A 17286-nucleotide genomic window follows, 5' to 3' on the forward strand; every position below is an offset into this window, starting at 1 on the left:
CACCAGATGTCTCCCTCCTTATGTTTTTGAAGTTTCAGTCATACCAACTGCATAGATGAATAAATGAATATCCTGCGAAATGCTTCAAGATGGGCAACACAATGTGAGCAAATATGAAAAAACAAGAGCACCGATTTAACGTCTTGTCACTCTGTACTTGTCAGATATTAGAGATTAAGCAGCACAATTATCTGGTGATGAAACTGATTTTACCAGGAGGTTCACAGGAGACTAAGCAGGGCAGTGTTTCCATTACCATTACCCCCCCCCACCCCTCCCCGCCCTCCTCCCCAATGGGACCCCACTGAAAGAATTAAACTAAATATTGGATTTACCTATTTATGTGCACTTGTTTCATTTCAGCTCAGTGTGAGAGTCTTTACAGCGTTTTGCTGTCATTTATTGGCGCACTAGTTTCTCTCCTCTCCTCTCCTCTGATCTGTGTGTGTTTCACCGAGGGCGAGGCTTTGCACCGTGTGTGTGCAGAACGCAGACAGAGAGACGGCATTCAAAACACCCGGCAGTCGGCTAAGTCGTTGCTCTCGCTACCCACGTTAGCGTGGTGTTCTGTCGGGAAATGCAGTGACTTAAACAAAGTAAGAGTAGAAGAGCTCTGAGAAAGGAAACTGAAACAGAAAATCTTGTTTCTTAACCCTCTGGACTCACTCACCACTGTGATCCCACTTCCTCTCACACACCTAGAACCAAATATTTAACTAAAAAAAGTCAATTTCAGGTTGCACTTACATCAGGTGAAGGACCACACCTTTACAAAAACAGATGATACTGACTGGCAGACATCCAATAACCTTATCACACAGCACAAAGAACAACCTTGGGTTTTTGGTTTGACAAAAAATAGACACACATACACCCGAAAACAGTGACAATAGTAGGAAGTCTGTGTATACGTGTGTGTGTGCATGATACAAAAACATCCACAGCTCTGGCCAGGAACAATTATACTGAATGTTCTACTCTCATCTGTTGCTTTAAGAGTTATACTCTCCTTCATTCCTTTTCATATATCCATCCAATAATGTTTCTCTACAGAATCAATCCTTCTCTCTTACCTTGCCCAGTGGCTTGTTGCTGCTCTCCCAGTTCCTTTTATCCAGCGAGGGGGGCACCTGGTACACATCCTGCCCAGCTCCCGTCCCCCCGGCCGGGGCCGCTCCCTGGCCTGGCCCTGAGCCCATAGAGGGGGGCACCTGGTAGATGTCCTGCCCAGCCAGCTGGTACTGTCTCTGGGCTAGAGCCGGGCCCTTGCTGGGGGGTCCTGGAGGGAGTCCGCTTGGGCCGGAGGGGATCTGGTACAGACTTTGTGGACTTGGTTTGGGGCCGTGGGAGGGGGGCATCATGTAGATAGAGTCGGGGTTGGTCTGTGCAGGGCTGGGAGTGGAGTAGGCCGGATGCATAGGTGTGTACTGAGTCGAGGGCTTGATGGGATACCCTGAGGAGGAAGTAGCGACGGCAGCAGATGACGGAGCACGTGATGGTTTGGCGTAGGCGCTCAGAGGGGGGAGGGGTCGCTGCACCTGGGAGGAGGAAGTGGCCGGTTCTGGCGTGGAAGGCGTGCCCTGTTGCTTGCTGTCGTACATGCCGACCAGGATCTTGAGACGGTTGCCGGGGACGATGCCTTGGCGACCGTGGAGGGAGCAGAGCCACCAGCCATCCAGACCCTGCGTGTCACGCTCCAACACCGTCATGATGTCGCCTTTACGGAAGGACAGCTCGTCCGGAGACTCCGCCACATTGTCGTACAACGCCTTGGCCAACACGTTCTGTAGAAGACAGACAGAAATAATATGAGAAACATACTCCCATGTCCCGTGTACTGTTAAATGTAGTCTTAATAAAGCAAGGCAATAGGAAAACATCTCGTCCCCCATGGCCGGTTTGTAAGATATCTGTGGCTCTGTGGGTTGTTACTGTGTGGAACAAGAAGAACTGCAACACAGTGCAGGAAGACAAAATAGCTTATTGCATGGCTTACAGCTGTCTATTCTAGTCTGTTCTCCTAGCTTGTTGTAGGGACATGTGACCTGTCTCCTTATATTTTGTGTTTAGCATTAGTTGGTCCCTGTACTGGTAGATCATGTCAACACAGGGCGCTAATACGTGGTCAGACATTTTTTTCGACAGTGTCCGAATTGTGATTCAAATTTGTGGAATACATTTGAGTTTAAACTTATTGTTTCCCACAATGCACTGTGGATTGAGCTGCCACTTGTTGCAATAGTGACGGTATAGTGGGCTGGAGGAACATAAACGATGTTTGGTTAGTGTTGCACATCATTCACATCATTTATTTGAGTGGGTTACAACTAATTAGGGACCTCAATAGATACCCCTGTAGGGAAATACAAATTAGGGAATAATGATTCATTCTGGACGCAACCTGAGTTTTTGAGAATAAAGACAGAATTCTGACGATATTCTGAGTTTAAACTCAGAAGTCAAACACATGTTTCACTAATCCTCTTCCACAGAATTGGAACCCTGCGGCTGTAATAAATGTCCTTGTGTTGAACCATGCAGAGTGTGTCTGTCTTTACATGTGAGAAAAAAACGAAAAATCCCAGCCCTGCAGCTGTGCACGTAATTATGATAGCCGCCATATTCTAATTCATTTTCATAAACGGCATGCTGTTACATGTGTTAGCATGCGGCCGAAGAGAGGGCAAAGTACAAGGACACTGAGCTGACATTACTGTTTGATAAAGCCCGCGGTCGACAAACCAACATAAAACCATAAATAGGATTAATAGCTCCAATAAATAGATTTCATATTCACATAACGCCATCTGATCTGTAGTTTTCCAACATTTAGTGGACAGAATTGGGATCATATTGCATACGTTGTCATCAGTCATTGCCCACACGGCAACAGCAAACACACACAGGTAGCAGTACACACAACACCAGGGTCAGGGAGGTTCAAATTCCACAAGATTCGGAATGGTAAAAATTGAATAATGAAGCAGAAAATACAGAAAAAAAATCACCATACAAACACACACACACACACACAAACAAACACAAACCCAGCATGCAAACAGAAACACCTCCCCTCAGTCTCTCTGGAACTCTTTGAAACTAAACCAATATTTGTCGTCCACGTCTGAAGCCAGCCTGCTCTCCTCCCTCTCTGTGTCTGAGTTCCACCCCAACTATCACAGACTAGTACAGCCTGTACTGGCCCAATGCCAGCTACACACACACACACACACACACACACACACACACACACACACACACACACACACACACACACACACACACACACACACACACACACACACACACACACACACACACACACACCAACAAAGCACTGGCAATCTAAATGAGGCCATTTAATTGGCTTCGAGATTTATCGTTGGACTTTTCTTTCACTGCACTGAAGGCCTGTTCATGGCTTCAGAGTGGATTGGGGACGAGACAGACAGAGAGAGACACTCGACCCTAATATACTCACTTCATCAAATCCATTCACTAGTTGTGCTAACTCGCACAGAGAGTTCCCTTATAGAGGAAACAAATACATACCGGACCTCTACAATTATGTGATATTCAGTTAGTTTTGTGATCAAAAGGGAGATTTCTTTTCTAGGTATAGCCGCGTTTCCTCAGTCTCACTTTTCATCTTATAGGCCATACTTTACTTAAAGTCCCCCTCCAGTCAAAGCGTATTCTCTCTTGTTCCATCACTTGCATGTTTGAGCTTCACTGTGCAGAGTGATGGGCGGCAAGGTGGTGCAGTGGTTAGCACAGCAAGAGGGCTGCATGTTCAAACCCGACTTGTGGAGTTTGCATCTTCTCCCCGTGTTAGCGTGTCTAAGGGTACTTGGGTTCATTGTTGACTGAAATCCCCAAAAGACGCTGGAGATGGATAGGTCACACACTCCATAAGCCTTCAACAAACAACACCAGGCAAGCTTTATCCTGGAACCCGCAAGGAAAAAGGAAAAGGCCAAAGAACACCTGGCGCTGAGACCTCGAGGCAGACACCAAAAGAACGGGCTACACCTGGAACCAGCTGGAGAGAAAGGCCCAGGATGGAGACGGAGATGGAGAAGCCTTGTTGACAGCCTATTCCCCCAAGAGGAGTAAAAGGCCTAAGTAAGTAAGTAAGCAGATAGCTCCGTAATGCTGCAATACTTTCTACTTTATTATCATTCTTTGACGGTCCTGATTCACTATTACAACGTTAGGTAACTGTCAGGACTGATAACTATTAGATCATCATTAGTAAGTACTGTACATCCGCTGGGTTACTCTGACATGGAAGCCAGTGATACACACTGTTGCACTCATTCAGATATAGAGTAAGTGCCTTATCTCTTTCTCTGTGTTATTCTCCCTCTGGGTTTCTCTGGTATCAGTAAGCATGCACTGTATGTGCACACACAGCAGAGCCACCGCCAACCACCTCGGCTTCTTGTGTGAGTGCTGAGTGGATGATGAATGAACACACTTCTCTGCTCTTTCTCTCACCAGGTCTCTATAGAGACATGAACACAGCTACTGAGGACAGAGTGGGGTCAGTCTCGCACGCACGCACACGCGCGCGCACACACACACACACACACACACACACACACACACACACACACACACACACACACACACACACACACACACACACACACACACACACACACACACACACACACACACACACACACACACACACACACACACACACACACAGGAGGATTACATTACATCAACATATGAGGCCAGTATTAGAATTTCATTCTCTATAAAATGCAGACATGGACATGTTGAAGTTTACACACCCGGCACTCACACACACACAGAACACAGGATTCCCCTGTTTTAGTCCATTCATAGCGTCCAGAGAAACAGGAAGTGCAATGAGGATGATTCACACACCGTCCCGATTGGACGATGAGTCAGTGACTCGACCTTGAGGTCTCAGAATCACCCTGAATAGGTTCTCATGCTCTCTCTATTTCTGTCTCTTTGTGAATCCCAGTTGAGTTTGTCCAGTCAAAGATACAGCCCAAGTTTTAGAGGGAAGTTAATGTCTCCTCAAATGTAGCTGCCATAAAAAGGGATCAGTTTATTATTAATAATAATGATAATAATAAAAATAAAAAAACAATATTAATGAGACTGAATCATGTTAATTCCATTTTAATAAGTTTAAATAGATAGTACGAGGGAGTGTTAGGGCCACATTGAGAAAAAAAATTAGGAGATTTCGAGAATAAAGTCATAATATTACAAGAATAAAGTCATAATATTACAAGAATAAAGTCATAATATTACAAGAATAAAGTCATAATATTACAAGAATAAAGTCATAATATTACAAGAATAAAGTCATAGGTTTAGGAGACAAAAAGTCGTAACATTATGAGAATAAAGTCATAATATTATAAAGTAGTAATTTTAGGGAAATAGAGCAGCGTGTGTGAAAATGAGGAACGTGGAGCATCTTGTGAAGTTATACTTTAGTTTAGGTTTCACAAATAACAAAACACTTTAACTTTTTTTAAAAGATTTAAACTCTTGCTAATTGAAAATAGCATTCTTTTAAATTGCTATTTTGATGCAAAAAGGATTAAAGTACTGAACATCAATAGTTTTTTGGTACCAAAACACATCTGTAGCACCGAGTATTGAAAACTGTCAACAATGTTTTGTAGAAAGTGTCATTTTGGTATTGATACTGAAACTCAGGTATCATGTTGGCGCTAATATTGAACCGTTTTAACAAAACCAGGCCGAGATATTCCTTCAACCTTCAGTTTCTCTACAGCACTGTGCATGTGTGTCAACATCAAATGAATATGTTGTCGCAACAAACAGAGGAGACGATGGTGGGAATCATGGCAGCTTCTAGTAAAGCAGAGGGAGTAAAGGGAGAGGGAGAGGGAGAGAGAGAGAGAGAGAGAGAGAGAGAGAGAGAGAGAGAGAGAGATGTGACATTTCCATTTGCTTCCTTCCCAAGTGCTCAGCTGTACTCCACATGCCTACACTTGCTTGACATTTCTATGGTTACTGACTAAATTCCACACCTGAATGACTAAACGACATCAGCAACTAAGGTTTGACTAATTCATTGGTGAACAGACACATGGTCTTCTGCCTAATGTCTCTGGTATCTAATTTATACTTGATGGACCAACAGCGTAGAAAGTAAAAAGTACCTGTTCTCAAGGTTTTTAGATGTAGTGCCAAACATTTTGGCTTGCTCTTAACATTTAAAGGTACTGTATTCTGGCACTAAACATCAATTAAGCACTTTGAGCACTAAATCCACAGTTTCATCCTTTAAACAGCCCAATCAGCTCCGTGAAGACATGGCTGGAAGCCTCGCAAACATCCTTGTCTGCTAATCAGCGTGAGAAAGCCATCAAGTAGACACTTGTACATCCACTCTACAGGGGCAGTCTGGGAGTGAGGAGAAATGAGAACACAGTGGGAGATAATCACATTAGCCCAGACCTCTCGGGATGAGTCCCAGCAGAATCGGGCCTCAACAATGTGATGTTACCACAACGACCGTTGCCAGGGCAACCGGCTGCCGCAGAGCGACGCCAAAACTTCAATGGCGTCGTGTCGTCAGGGAGATGACAGAGGATGAAAGAGAGCAGAGGACTGACAAAAGAAAGGGTAAAGAGGAGGAGAGTTTAAAGGGCTGAACACTTCTCCGATGATGACTACAAGAAATATATCTAGTAGAAATAACTTCCAAAGCAGTATATCATAGTAACACTGGTGCATTCTGGGGATTGTAATTTTACCTTTTTTCACACAGCGCTAATTCTTTGGGCAGGGCATGGGTTAATATGAATTCCATATTAAGATATTTTTTGCTTTGTTTGGTCATTGTGTGGTTGTCTTCCTACCTTCCTCTTCAGCCCATGCGGAATTTGATGCATATACAATATACTGTATATGTTTATAAAAACTTTTAAAGGGGACATATTGTGCTCATTTTCAGTTTCATGTTTGTATTTTGTGTTTCTACTAGAACATGTTTACATGCTTTAATGTTCAAAAAACACATTATTTTTCTCATACTGTCTGCCTGAATATACCTGTATTCACCCTCTGTCTGAAATGCTCCGTTTAAGTGCATTTCAACGGAATTGCGTTGCTAGGCAACAGCTTGGGTCCATGTTTACTTCCTGTCAGCTGATGTCATTCACATACACTGCAACAGGAAATAAACTCGGACACATTTAGAATGTTTACGTTTAAAACTGTGAAATGATCTAAATATTGTAGATTTGTGTCATCACAAATTGACGGAAATCCTAACGGCTTGTTTCAAACGCACAGTTTCTGAATACGTGCTGTGTGTATTTCTCCATGGATTGAGTGTTTTGATAGTTTAACAGTATTTATATATCACTTAAACCTGCTTCATAATATAAAAGACATGAAAATCTCACTTTTTACAATATGGGACCTTTAACTTTAACAGAAAACACAAACTTTGATCAATTCCAACCCTGTCTCCTACAAAATGAACTTCTGGATTCCAGTCACAGTTTTACACATGTGGTTAATGTTGTAAATTGAAACAAAACAAAACAAGCCTTGGAACAATGGCCGTTTGTTTTTCGGGGTAATGGACTGTTGGACAAAAGTGTTTTTTTCTGTCCTATGGGACATTTTTTGGACTATTGGTGTTTTGGAATAACAACGGGCCGTCCCCTTCTCAACACCCAATAATGTATGACAAACACTACGACCTCAACAACCAAATAAAGGACTATATGGCTGGAAAACGCCCAGCAGCTGGGATACGATGAAGATTGTAATTGATGGTAAGATGGTAAGCAACATGGAGGACTAAGTGAAGAGGACCTGCCCCCTATGTAGATATAAACGGCTCATTCTAAGCTAACGAAAACACAACGATTCTTAGTTTCAGGTGATTATACACTAATGAAAACATAGAATATAATTTTCCATTTTTGCCAATAGATCCCCCAAAATGCTACACACAGGGTCCTTTAATGAATATGACAAATAATCAGCAGAATAATAAACTTTGAAAATGAACCGTTGCAGTCCTATCAGTCTGGTCTGCTTTGGATGGTTGGCAGTTATTTAACTGTATGTGGTATGCATGTGAATGGGAAAAAACACTGGTATGATCTACACTGTTTCTGAAAACTGTAATAAACCCTGTCAGTGAAGTGACCTTCTGTTTCAACATCTTTAGACTGATTATCAGTTATGGAAGTGGCAGCATTTACAATGTCAAGACGACCAGTTAATGTGATAAAGCATTTAATCATCAAGAATAAAAATAAATAAAGTTTTGTGACACTTTTACCAACGTCAAGGCCAAGGGCTTTCGAAGGAGGTTGTGTTTTCACCAGCGTTGGTTTGTTGGTTTGTTTGTTTGTCTGTTAGCAGGATTACTTAAAAAGTTCGCAATGGATTTGAAATATTTTGGAGGGGTGGGGTGTAGCACAATGAACAATCCATTAGATTTTGGTGGCGATCTGGATCATGATCCGGATTCAGGAATATTTTTAAGAATTCCGATCAGCCTGAGCATTAAGACCACAGGGTATAACACATGCGCAGTGTAACTGATGACGCGTGACCACACCTTCTTCCTACTTCTTCGAGCAGAGAGATACGTGTGTGGATGTGTGTGCGGGAGCTGCTGGCCGTCCGTGGTGAGAAAGAAAAAACGCTAGATGACGGGATGAGAGACAACGTAGTGTAACGTTATACAGACATAACAAGGCTGCTGAATGAGAGAGGCGGAGGTCTGCGCTCTTCGAGTGCCATTCTAGTTTTCTTTTAGAATACCAGCAACTCCAACTGCTAAAAAGAAAGGAAGAGAGAAAGGGAGAAACAGAGAGATGTCCACTGAAGAGAAAGTAATGTGAACAGCTGGTGGAGCGAGCTCAGTATAGACAGGTCACTCATCTGTGTGAGCGTGTGTGTGTGTGTGTGTGTGTGTGTGTGTGTGTGGCTTAATGTCCTTTGTCTCTTGCCTCCTATTTGACCCCTGGGGACAAATACTAGCCTGCCACAAGAGGTTTCATATGTTTGAATGTGTGTGTGTGTGTGTGTGTGTGTGTGCCTATTCACCACAACGCCACCACAAAAAGAAACTTCACTCTCGTGTGTCTCTCCATCTATTCTATGAATCCTGCCATTTCTGCAGCAGTCACAATTCATTTCTGCTCTTCCTCTTTCTTCTTCTTCTCTTGTTGTTCGTCTCCCAGCTCTCCTGCAGGAAGTCAAACAGCTCAGTTCTCCCTGCAGCCTGGAGTCAATCTGGGTGAGTCGGTGCTATCTGAGGTGAGCTGGAGCTAGGCGGAGAAAAACACGACTGGCTGAGGTGAAGAAGTGCGAGACCACGTTATTCTCGTATGAAAACACTTCACATCCACACCAGCCTTTCCAGGTGAAACTCTGTCCGCAGCTAAACTCCTGAACTAAAGAAAAACAGCCAAGTCTCTTCTTCTGCGTCGTCTTTTCACGCGGCAAACAATAAAACTGCACCACAGCCAACATCCTGGTGAGGAGTGGGACAGACAGACACAAACCATTATGTTCTGATGGTACAGATTAATGCCAACAGCTGTTCAACATTGTTGATCACAGAGAAAGTTAGAGACGACAGGAAGTTGTCTGAACTTCACAGCCACACAGTGGACTGTGACTGGACGGGCTACAGACACAGCCTCTTACTCTGCCGAGCCTGTTACACCTCCGTGAAATCCTGTCACTTGACTTGTTCTACATGAGTTATATAATTTTATGTTCTACCAGACGGTAAACATATTAATATACTGCATTGCACTGTCAAGAGCGGCTCCTCTTATCTAGACAGTCAAGCAATGAATCCCTAAGAACATGCAGCAAAACTGAAACACGCAGTATACAAGAGATCCCTCTGCTGGGACACAGCCCAGCAAACCTGTGTGTGTGTGTGTGTGTGTGTGTGTGTGTGTGTGTGTGTGTGTGTGTGTGTGTGTGTGTGTGTGTGTGAATGTGTGTGTGTGTGTGTGTGTGTGTGTGTGTGTGTGTGTGTGTGTGTGTGTGTGTGTATGTGTGTGTGTGTGTGTGTGTGTGTGTGTGTGTGTGTGTGTGTGTGTGTGTGTGTGTGTGTGTGTGTGTGCAAAGATGGTGGTAAAACATTCGGCGCGTCCTCGGGACAAGACTCCACATGAGAGAAGAGGACTAGAGAGGGATTGTGTGCGTGTCTGTGTGTGTTTCGGTTTTGTTTCTTCCCAAAGCAAATGCTGTTCATTTAGTTTGTCTCAGGTACTGTTGTTTTTACTGCATTTTACTACATTTGCATGTCTGGCCTAATGTGTAAGTGAAAAAAAATTCATATGAAAGAAAAGTCTAAATTCTCTGATTCCAGCTTCTTAAATGTGAATATTTTCAGGTTTCTTTACTCCTCTATGGCAGTAAACTGAATATCTTTGAGTTGTGGACAAAACAAGACGTCATCTTGGGCTTTGGGAAACACTGATCGACATTTTTCACCATTTTCTGTGTTGCATATCAAAACCCTTTAGCATACAGTTTACCACTTAATGTAGCTTGAGGGTTGTTAAAATAAACGTTTCTACTCTGTCTGACAGTAACATATCATATATATAGATATATCTATATATCTATAGATATCTATAGATATCTATAGATATATATTGTGTAGCAGCTTGTTGCAGCTCTTCATTTGAAGCTGATTGTTGTTTACAGAGTGTTTTTGTGGCTTCACCATTTTATTTAAAGGAAATAATATAAATATGAATAATATCTTTGGATCTCTACTACGGTGTAATAACTGATCCATCGGGAGGTCAATTGTGTTTTTGCTGAATTTTCCGTTTGTTGACTATTCTTTAATTTGACTAATGATTTCCAAAAGTTCTGAGGTTATTCTCTAAATTATTAATTTCTGAAATCCAACAATAATGACAGAGATTAGATGCTTTCCCTCAGTATTGGTTCTCAAATGTTTTTAGACAACTCAAAGGACTTTCAATATGGCCCTTATTCTCTTCTGTAACATGTTTCATCACAGGGTATCAGTACCTGGTAATACATTTAGGATTATTTTAAACCTAGGGGTTGGGAATCTTCCTCAAAAATATATTTTTTGTTTCATTTGTTGAAATTCTCTTTACAGTCCTTCAGCAATCAATAAATCAAATACTCTGACTGTAAAAAAGTCTGCTATCTTTGCTGACTGTAATAAGCCCGTCCAATCATTTTGTTCGGCCAGAAGTGCGTGTCACCGGAGTCTTCCGCAAGCTGCTAGCTTGACAGCTGTGAGTGCTAACAATAGCCATGTTCATTGTTTACATTCATAATGATCATTTTGGGGGGAGTGTCTTTGGAGGGAGGCCTGAACGGACGGACTGTCAGTGTTGATGACTTGGTGACTTTCTCTCTAGATTTAGGGACTTTTGGAGCTAGTGCTGCTAGCTACTGTTATTGGAAAAGAGTTGGCAACACGGGGCTGGGTTTTTAGGTTAGATCATTTTTTAAATTTAGCGTACTCTTGCTAGTTCCTTAAGATTACCAACCCTTGCTTTAAAGAACAACAGAAATAAAAACAGCCCCATTAGTGATACTGGGAGTGATTAGTGAGCACTGTTGAAGCTGAAGTAGGCGAGATTGGAGCAAATATGATTTCACAGACCGTAGGAAAACAAGCAGTAAGAGCTGATCTGAGGTCCGCTATCAATTCTGCTGTCTATGAGAGCCGGCTGTCAATCCCTCACGAACTCTTATCAAACGGTCAAACTAGGCAGCGCTGATCAAATATGAATCAATATTCTGTTACGTTAATGCCTATTTCTCTCCTCAAATGTTTTCAGAAACATCTTGTAGTGCACAGTTTAGCTGTAAAATGTGAAACCTGGTGAAGGAACGCCAGGTTCCGGTCACATGACTGGAGCACAGCCAATAGGAACGCTCTCTCAATGAAATTACCTGTCATTGGTCAAAGTCTAGATTTTCTAAAGCCTGAAAACAGAGCCATGAGGAGGTGCAGAAGTCTAGTTATCTCTCAGAACACTTGAATTACAATATGATGAAAGGTTATTATAGAAGTTTTTGCCCAATGATGCCAAAAATATACTGCCTACTGCCACTTTAATGAGAGTTGAGATCCACAAAGATTCGTACTGGACTAACTGTGCTCTGTTTTGATTTGGTTGAGTGAACATGAGTTGGGGCATTTCAAAAAAACATTTCTTTGGTTGATAGAGTTTTTTTTTTAGTATTCCGGGACCTGCAGATACTCTACTGTAACTTGACCCTGTGTCTTTGTGGAACAAGATGTGTGTATCATTGCATAGCTGAGGTGTGTGTGTGTGTTTCTATATCCCTGCTATCGCTGAAACGAGCCTGGGCCTGTCTCTCGCCCTCTCTCTGCTTCTGTCTCACACTCACTAACACACAGTCCCACTTACTACGGCATTCCACAGCCTCCGCATACAAACACACAACTCTCCTTTTACCGCCACATTCCAGAGGTGTCACACCACACACACACACACACACACACACACACACACACATCGAGATGAGAAACCAAAAAAATAAAGCATAGCAATCTTGTTTTTTATTCTTTTCTTTGTTTCTTCCTCTTCTTCCCTCCGGCCTTCTCTCTCTCTCTCTCTCTCCCAACCTCCACCTCTTTCTCCTTCAGTCCATCCCCCTCCCGCTTTTCCTGACCTGGCACGTCAGACTGTTCTCGAGAAATAGTTGCGAGCGCACGGCTGATTTGTACGACAGCAGAAAAAAGAACCCTCCACCCGGCGGAGCATCTAGCCGGAGCTGGAGACTGCTGCAGGACACGCCGAGGTTTACAACACGTCTACAGGCCCAGGGTACACGGAGAAGCTTCTCTACATTAGTCATCCATAATTTCTAAGCCAATCATACTGCTGTGTGTGGGAGCAGTAATGTGTGAAGCTGTAATGTGTTATATTTTGTCTCAGTGGAGAGCTGTAGTGCTCAATGATCCAAATGCTTGACCTAAATACGGTTCTGATGTAAACCTTGGGTGCAGTTAATAATTAAAAGAGCAATAATAATCAAACCTTCAGAGTAAAGAACCATAAAGAACCATAATAATGATACTCCATGACCCTTTAAGGGGCACTCCGCTGACGTTACCCAGGAAGATCAGTTTAACAGCTCTATCATGACTTGAGTTTTGTCAAGTCTGTGTATGTTCTAAGAGATACACCTAAAGCCCCTTTCACACATGCACTGCAACCCTGAAACGTATTCAGACATTACCCGGAGGAGCTGTACGGGAGAACACAAATGTCTGACTCGTTCAGACCGGACATTCACTGGACTTTACAGTGCCAGCTTCCTGGTACAAAGTCTGTGTAATGTCTGATTGAGCCCACATGTGAATAGAGACCGTCATTGTCTGGAGACTTCACAGCGAGCGAGTGGGCGTGTCGATGACGTTCCATCGCGGCCGGTGAAAACAAACCTCCGAGAGGGTGAAGAAGAAGGGTCACTTACACAGACGACGACAAAAACGTTGAACTGGAGAGACGACGACATTTGGGAACCTCTGTCGGTAAGGGCTGACACCAAAATCCTCAGACATACGTATTCAAGGAACGGCAAGAGATTTGGTTGTTTATGACCAAATTACCAACCGGCTACGTGACCGTGGTGTAATCCGCGTCATGTCCCGCCTCCTGCACGCTCTACCCAGGCGCCACCCCTGACCAAAAAACAAACGGAGTACCTCCAGTAGGTGAAGGCCATCTAAAGGTTATCTAGAAACCTCTAATTTTTAAGGTTCACACAATAAATATGTCAAATTACAAATAGACTTGCGTGTCATGGATCATTCTTTGCACCCTTTGGTGCTAAAAAAAAATAAATACAACAAAATCGGTCTTTTCCAAATAGCCCCCCAGCTTTATGTGCCCTGCTAAGTGCTAGTTAAGGCTGCTGCTTTAACAAGTGATGATCCCAGCTGAAGAATTCCTGCCTTCAGGCTGTGACTAACAGCAGAAACAACAGCAGGGATTGTGTAGCCCGAAGCACAGGATAGGCTCACGTGGGCGTGGCCTGAGTGTTGCTTAACCTGTTGACAGACAACCCTGGTAGGAACTTATGAATAGCTGCCAAACACACACACACACACACACACACACACACACAGATAGTTGGCTGCTTCAAAGCGGCTCCTCCTTGCACACAACAGTGAGAAATGGAGGGTGGAAGAATCAAAACATCTTACACAAGTAGAACTGTTTTTACTACAGCTGAGATTTGACTGAATGCATTTTACACCAGTTCTTTCTTTTAGTGTGAAAGTAACTAATCTAAAAATGTGTTACCTTTAAACTATGTTTTAACGATGTCATTAACAAACACTGCAACAGTAATAAACTGGGACACATTTAGAATGTTTACGTTTAAAACCGTGTAATGGTCTAAATATTGTATATTTGATGACATCACAAATGGACAGAAATCCTAACGGCTTGTTTCAAAAACGCAATTTCTGAATACGGGCTGTGTGTGTTTCTCCCTATATTGAGCGTTTTGATAGTTTAACAGTATTTATACAGCACTTAAACCTGCTTTATAATGTAAAAGACCTGAAAATCTCACTTTTTACAATATGGGACCTTTAACAGCCCACCTCAAGCGAGCCCAAGCCTCGAAGCTGTGGCTAATTTCGGGGCTAACACCTTCAGTAAACAGACTGTGGCAAGCAAGACACGGGAACTTGGCTTGTGTCTTGAGGAGCTGTAGCATTTATTCATCGACAGCCTGAACACACTGAACACACTGAACACACTGCACTGCTACGCTCACAGCTATACAGTTAACTTCATACTTGCTTAGTCTGTCACACACACGCTTCCTCTCTCTCTCTGTCTGTACCGCACAGCGACACTCGCTAACGTTAAACACACAACCTACGCACTGGTTTTTCCCTTAAGGAGTTCGCTACTTGTATAATAGTTTAAAAAAAAAACATCTGAAAAATGCATTCCCCGATGCTTAGGCCCAGCGGGGAGTCAATGTAGGCAGAGCGGGCCGTCAGGCTTGCATACACTGGCAGACACCCCGTTTTAATTTGTGGATTTAGGGGGCGCTATTTTATCAGACTGATTGTGTTTCACGTCATTCATTTAGTCTGACATAATGAACATGTTAACCAACTCCTGATAGGGAATGGGGGAAAATTTGGAGTATCAAGGACCATGATTGTGACCCAACACCTTGAGAAATGAGTATGTGCAATACACAACAGAAGATTTGAATGTGTGGCCCCAGAGCTGCCCACCGCTGCTGTGTTTAAGGGCTTTACAAACCTGCACTTACACAGGTAGCAAAGACCTGAGCTAAACCCTGCTGACACACCCTCTGATCACTGAGTGTGACAGAGAGATTACAGTCTTTATTTCTCTGCTCAAAACACACTCGTGATAAAGTGCTGAAGCCTTCATCTTCAGGCTGGAATACAACACAGAAGCTTAAAACCGCTGTGACATGAAGCTGCACGAAAAGCATCAATGCATCAATATCTTGTAACGCTGTATCTCTCCACAGAAATGTTAGGGGAAAAACAACAGACCAAAAGGTGTATGGTTTAAAATGGTTTCACAACCACAGGGGCGTAAATCTCCACACTGGTGAACTGTGACACTTTGATCACTCACATAAATCTGTTGAGAAAGCTGCAGCTGAGACTGCAGTGTTGACTCTATGATTCAGCACTGAGCAGTGGGGGAAAAACATCCAGTGATTCATAGCTTGTTGTTTGTCTGCTAACTGCACCCAACTGTACTGTGAAACCAAGGGCAAAAAAATACAGGTATATGCTGAATACGTATACTGGCAGGAGCAGAGGACTTCACACACTCTAGTTCTGAGACATCAGCAAGAAAGCTTTAGCCTTAGTGGCTTAACCACTTCAATACACTATGGAAGAGAGGCCCTTCATTTTATACCTTAAAACTCCATGCAGGTTTCATGTTTGGATTAAGGTGAAATGTGCATGGCAGTCAATTTAAGAGGTACAACAACTAAAGCCCCTTTTACACATGCACTGCAAACCTGAATTTATGTAGACATTACCCGGAGGAGCTGTATGTGAAAATGCAAATATCCGAATCACTCAGATTCATCATCATCATCATTCAATGCACAACAAGCGTGTTTGGACGTGGTGATGGTGTTTCTATCATGCAGCTGGTGCAAAGCCGGAAGAAAACAAACATCCGAGGGTGAAGAAGAATGGTCATTTACACAAAGACGCCAACGAAAATATCTTAACTGGAGAGACAACAAGATTCGGAAACTTCTGTCGGTAAGGGCCGACACTGAAATCATCAGACAAAATGAAGTGAAGTCCCAAATCAGTCTGCTCCTTAAATTAATGCTTAAAGGTACGGTGTGTAGGATTTGGCGGCATCTAGTGGTATGGTTGCTGATTGCAACCAATTGAATACCCCGCCGCTCTTTCCTCCCTTACCAAGACTGCGATAACATGACATGCAGAGTGCAAAACCGTGGTAACGCCATTCGCCTCACTCAGAGGCCATCCATACCATAATAACACTACTTAAGGGAGCAACGGAAGTCAGACGGTGGCTGGCGGTACCACGGTTTTGCACTCTGCGGCTCACGTTACCGCAGTTTCACAAGGGCGTCGGAGAACTACGATGGCGGTGGCCTTCAGGTAACGGAAAAAAACGAAAGTCTCTCTCTGGAGCCAGTGTTTGGTTTGTCCATTCTGGGTTACTGTAGAAACATGGAGGAGCAACATGAAGGACTCCGTGAAGAGGACCCGCTCCCTATGTAGATATGAAGGGCTCATTCTAAACTAATGAAAACACAACCATTCTTAGTTTCTGGTGATTATACACTAATGAAAACATAGTTATGAATATTATATTCCATTTCAGCTAATAGATCCCCCATAATGCCACACACTGGCCCTTTGGCCAATCACTTAAGGTATACTTATGCTTAGCCTTTTCCCAATGCTTGAAAAATAAGGGAAAATTGAGCCTTAAAATGTAACTATTCATGCAACCTTGAGTATATTAATTTGCGCCTGCAGAGATTCAGAGATGAAGGTAGTTTTGTGGTATTTGTAAGTATTTTTTGTCACCTACATGCACATCACTCCAGACCCAGCCTTTTCAACCCAGTCTCACACAGTCCTATACCCTGCTGGATATGCACATTTGTGTCATCATAAAAGAAAACTTGATATTTCCATCCCAAGCTGTTGGTTTTTCTGGTAAATTC

General features: G+C 43.0%; 1 protein-coding gene across 4 annotated transcripts in view; it reads right to left on the reverse strand.

The window, feature by feature from the left end:
• bcar1 (BCAR1 scaffold protein, Cas family member) overlaps nt 1-17286 on the reverse strand; it is a 96774-nt gene that overhangs the window by 27718 nt on the left and 51770 nt on the right. For all 4 annotated transcript variants that reach the window (XM_037766818.1, XM_037766820.1, XM_037766819.1 and 1 more), the window contains one exon: nt 1074-1784. In XM_037766818.1, coding sequence (XP_037622746.1) covers nt 1074-1784 — 711 coding nt within the window. The remainder of the gene's footprint in view (nt 1-1073; nt 1785-17286) is intronic.

The sequence above is a fragment of the Sebastes umbrosus genome, chromosome 4 (genome assembly GCF_015220745.1).
Source record: "Sebastes umbrosus isolate fSebUmb1 chromosome 4, fSebUmb1.pri, whole genome shotgun sequence".
NCBI classification, from domain to species: Eukaryota; Metazoa; Chordata; class Actinopteri; order Perciformes; family Sebastidae; genus Sebastes; species Sebastes umbrosus.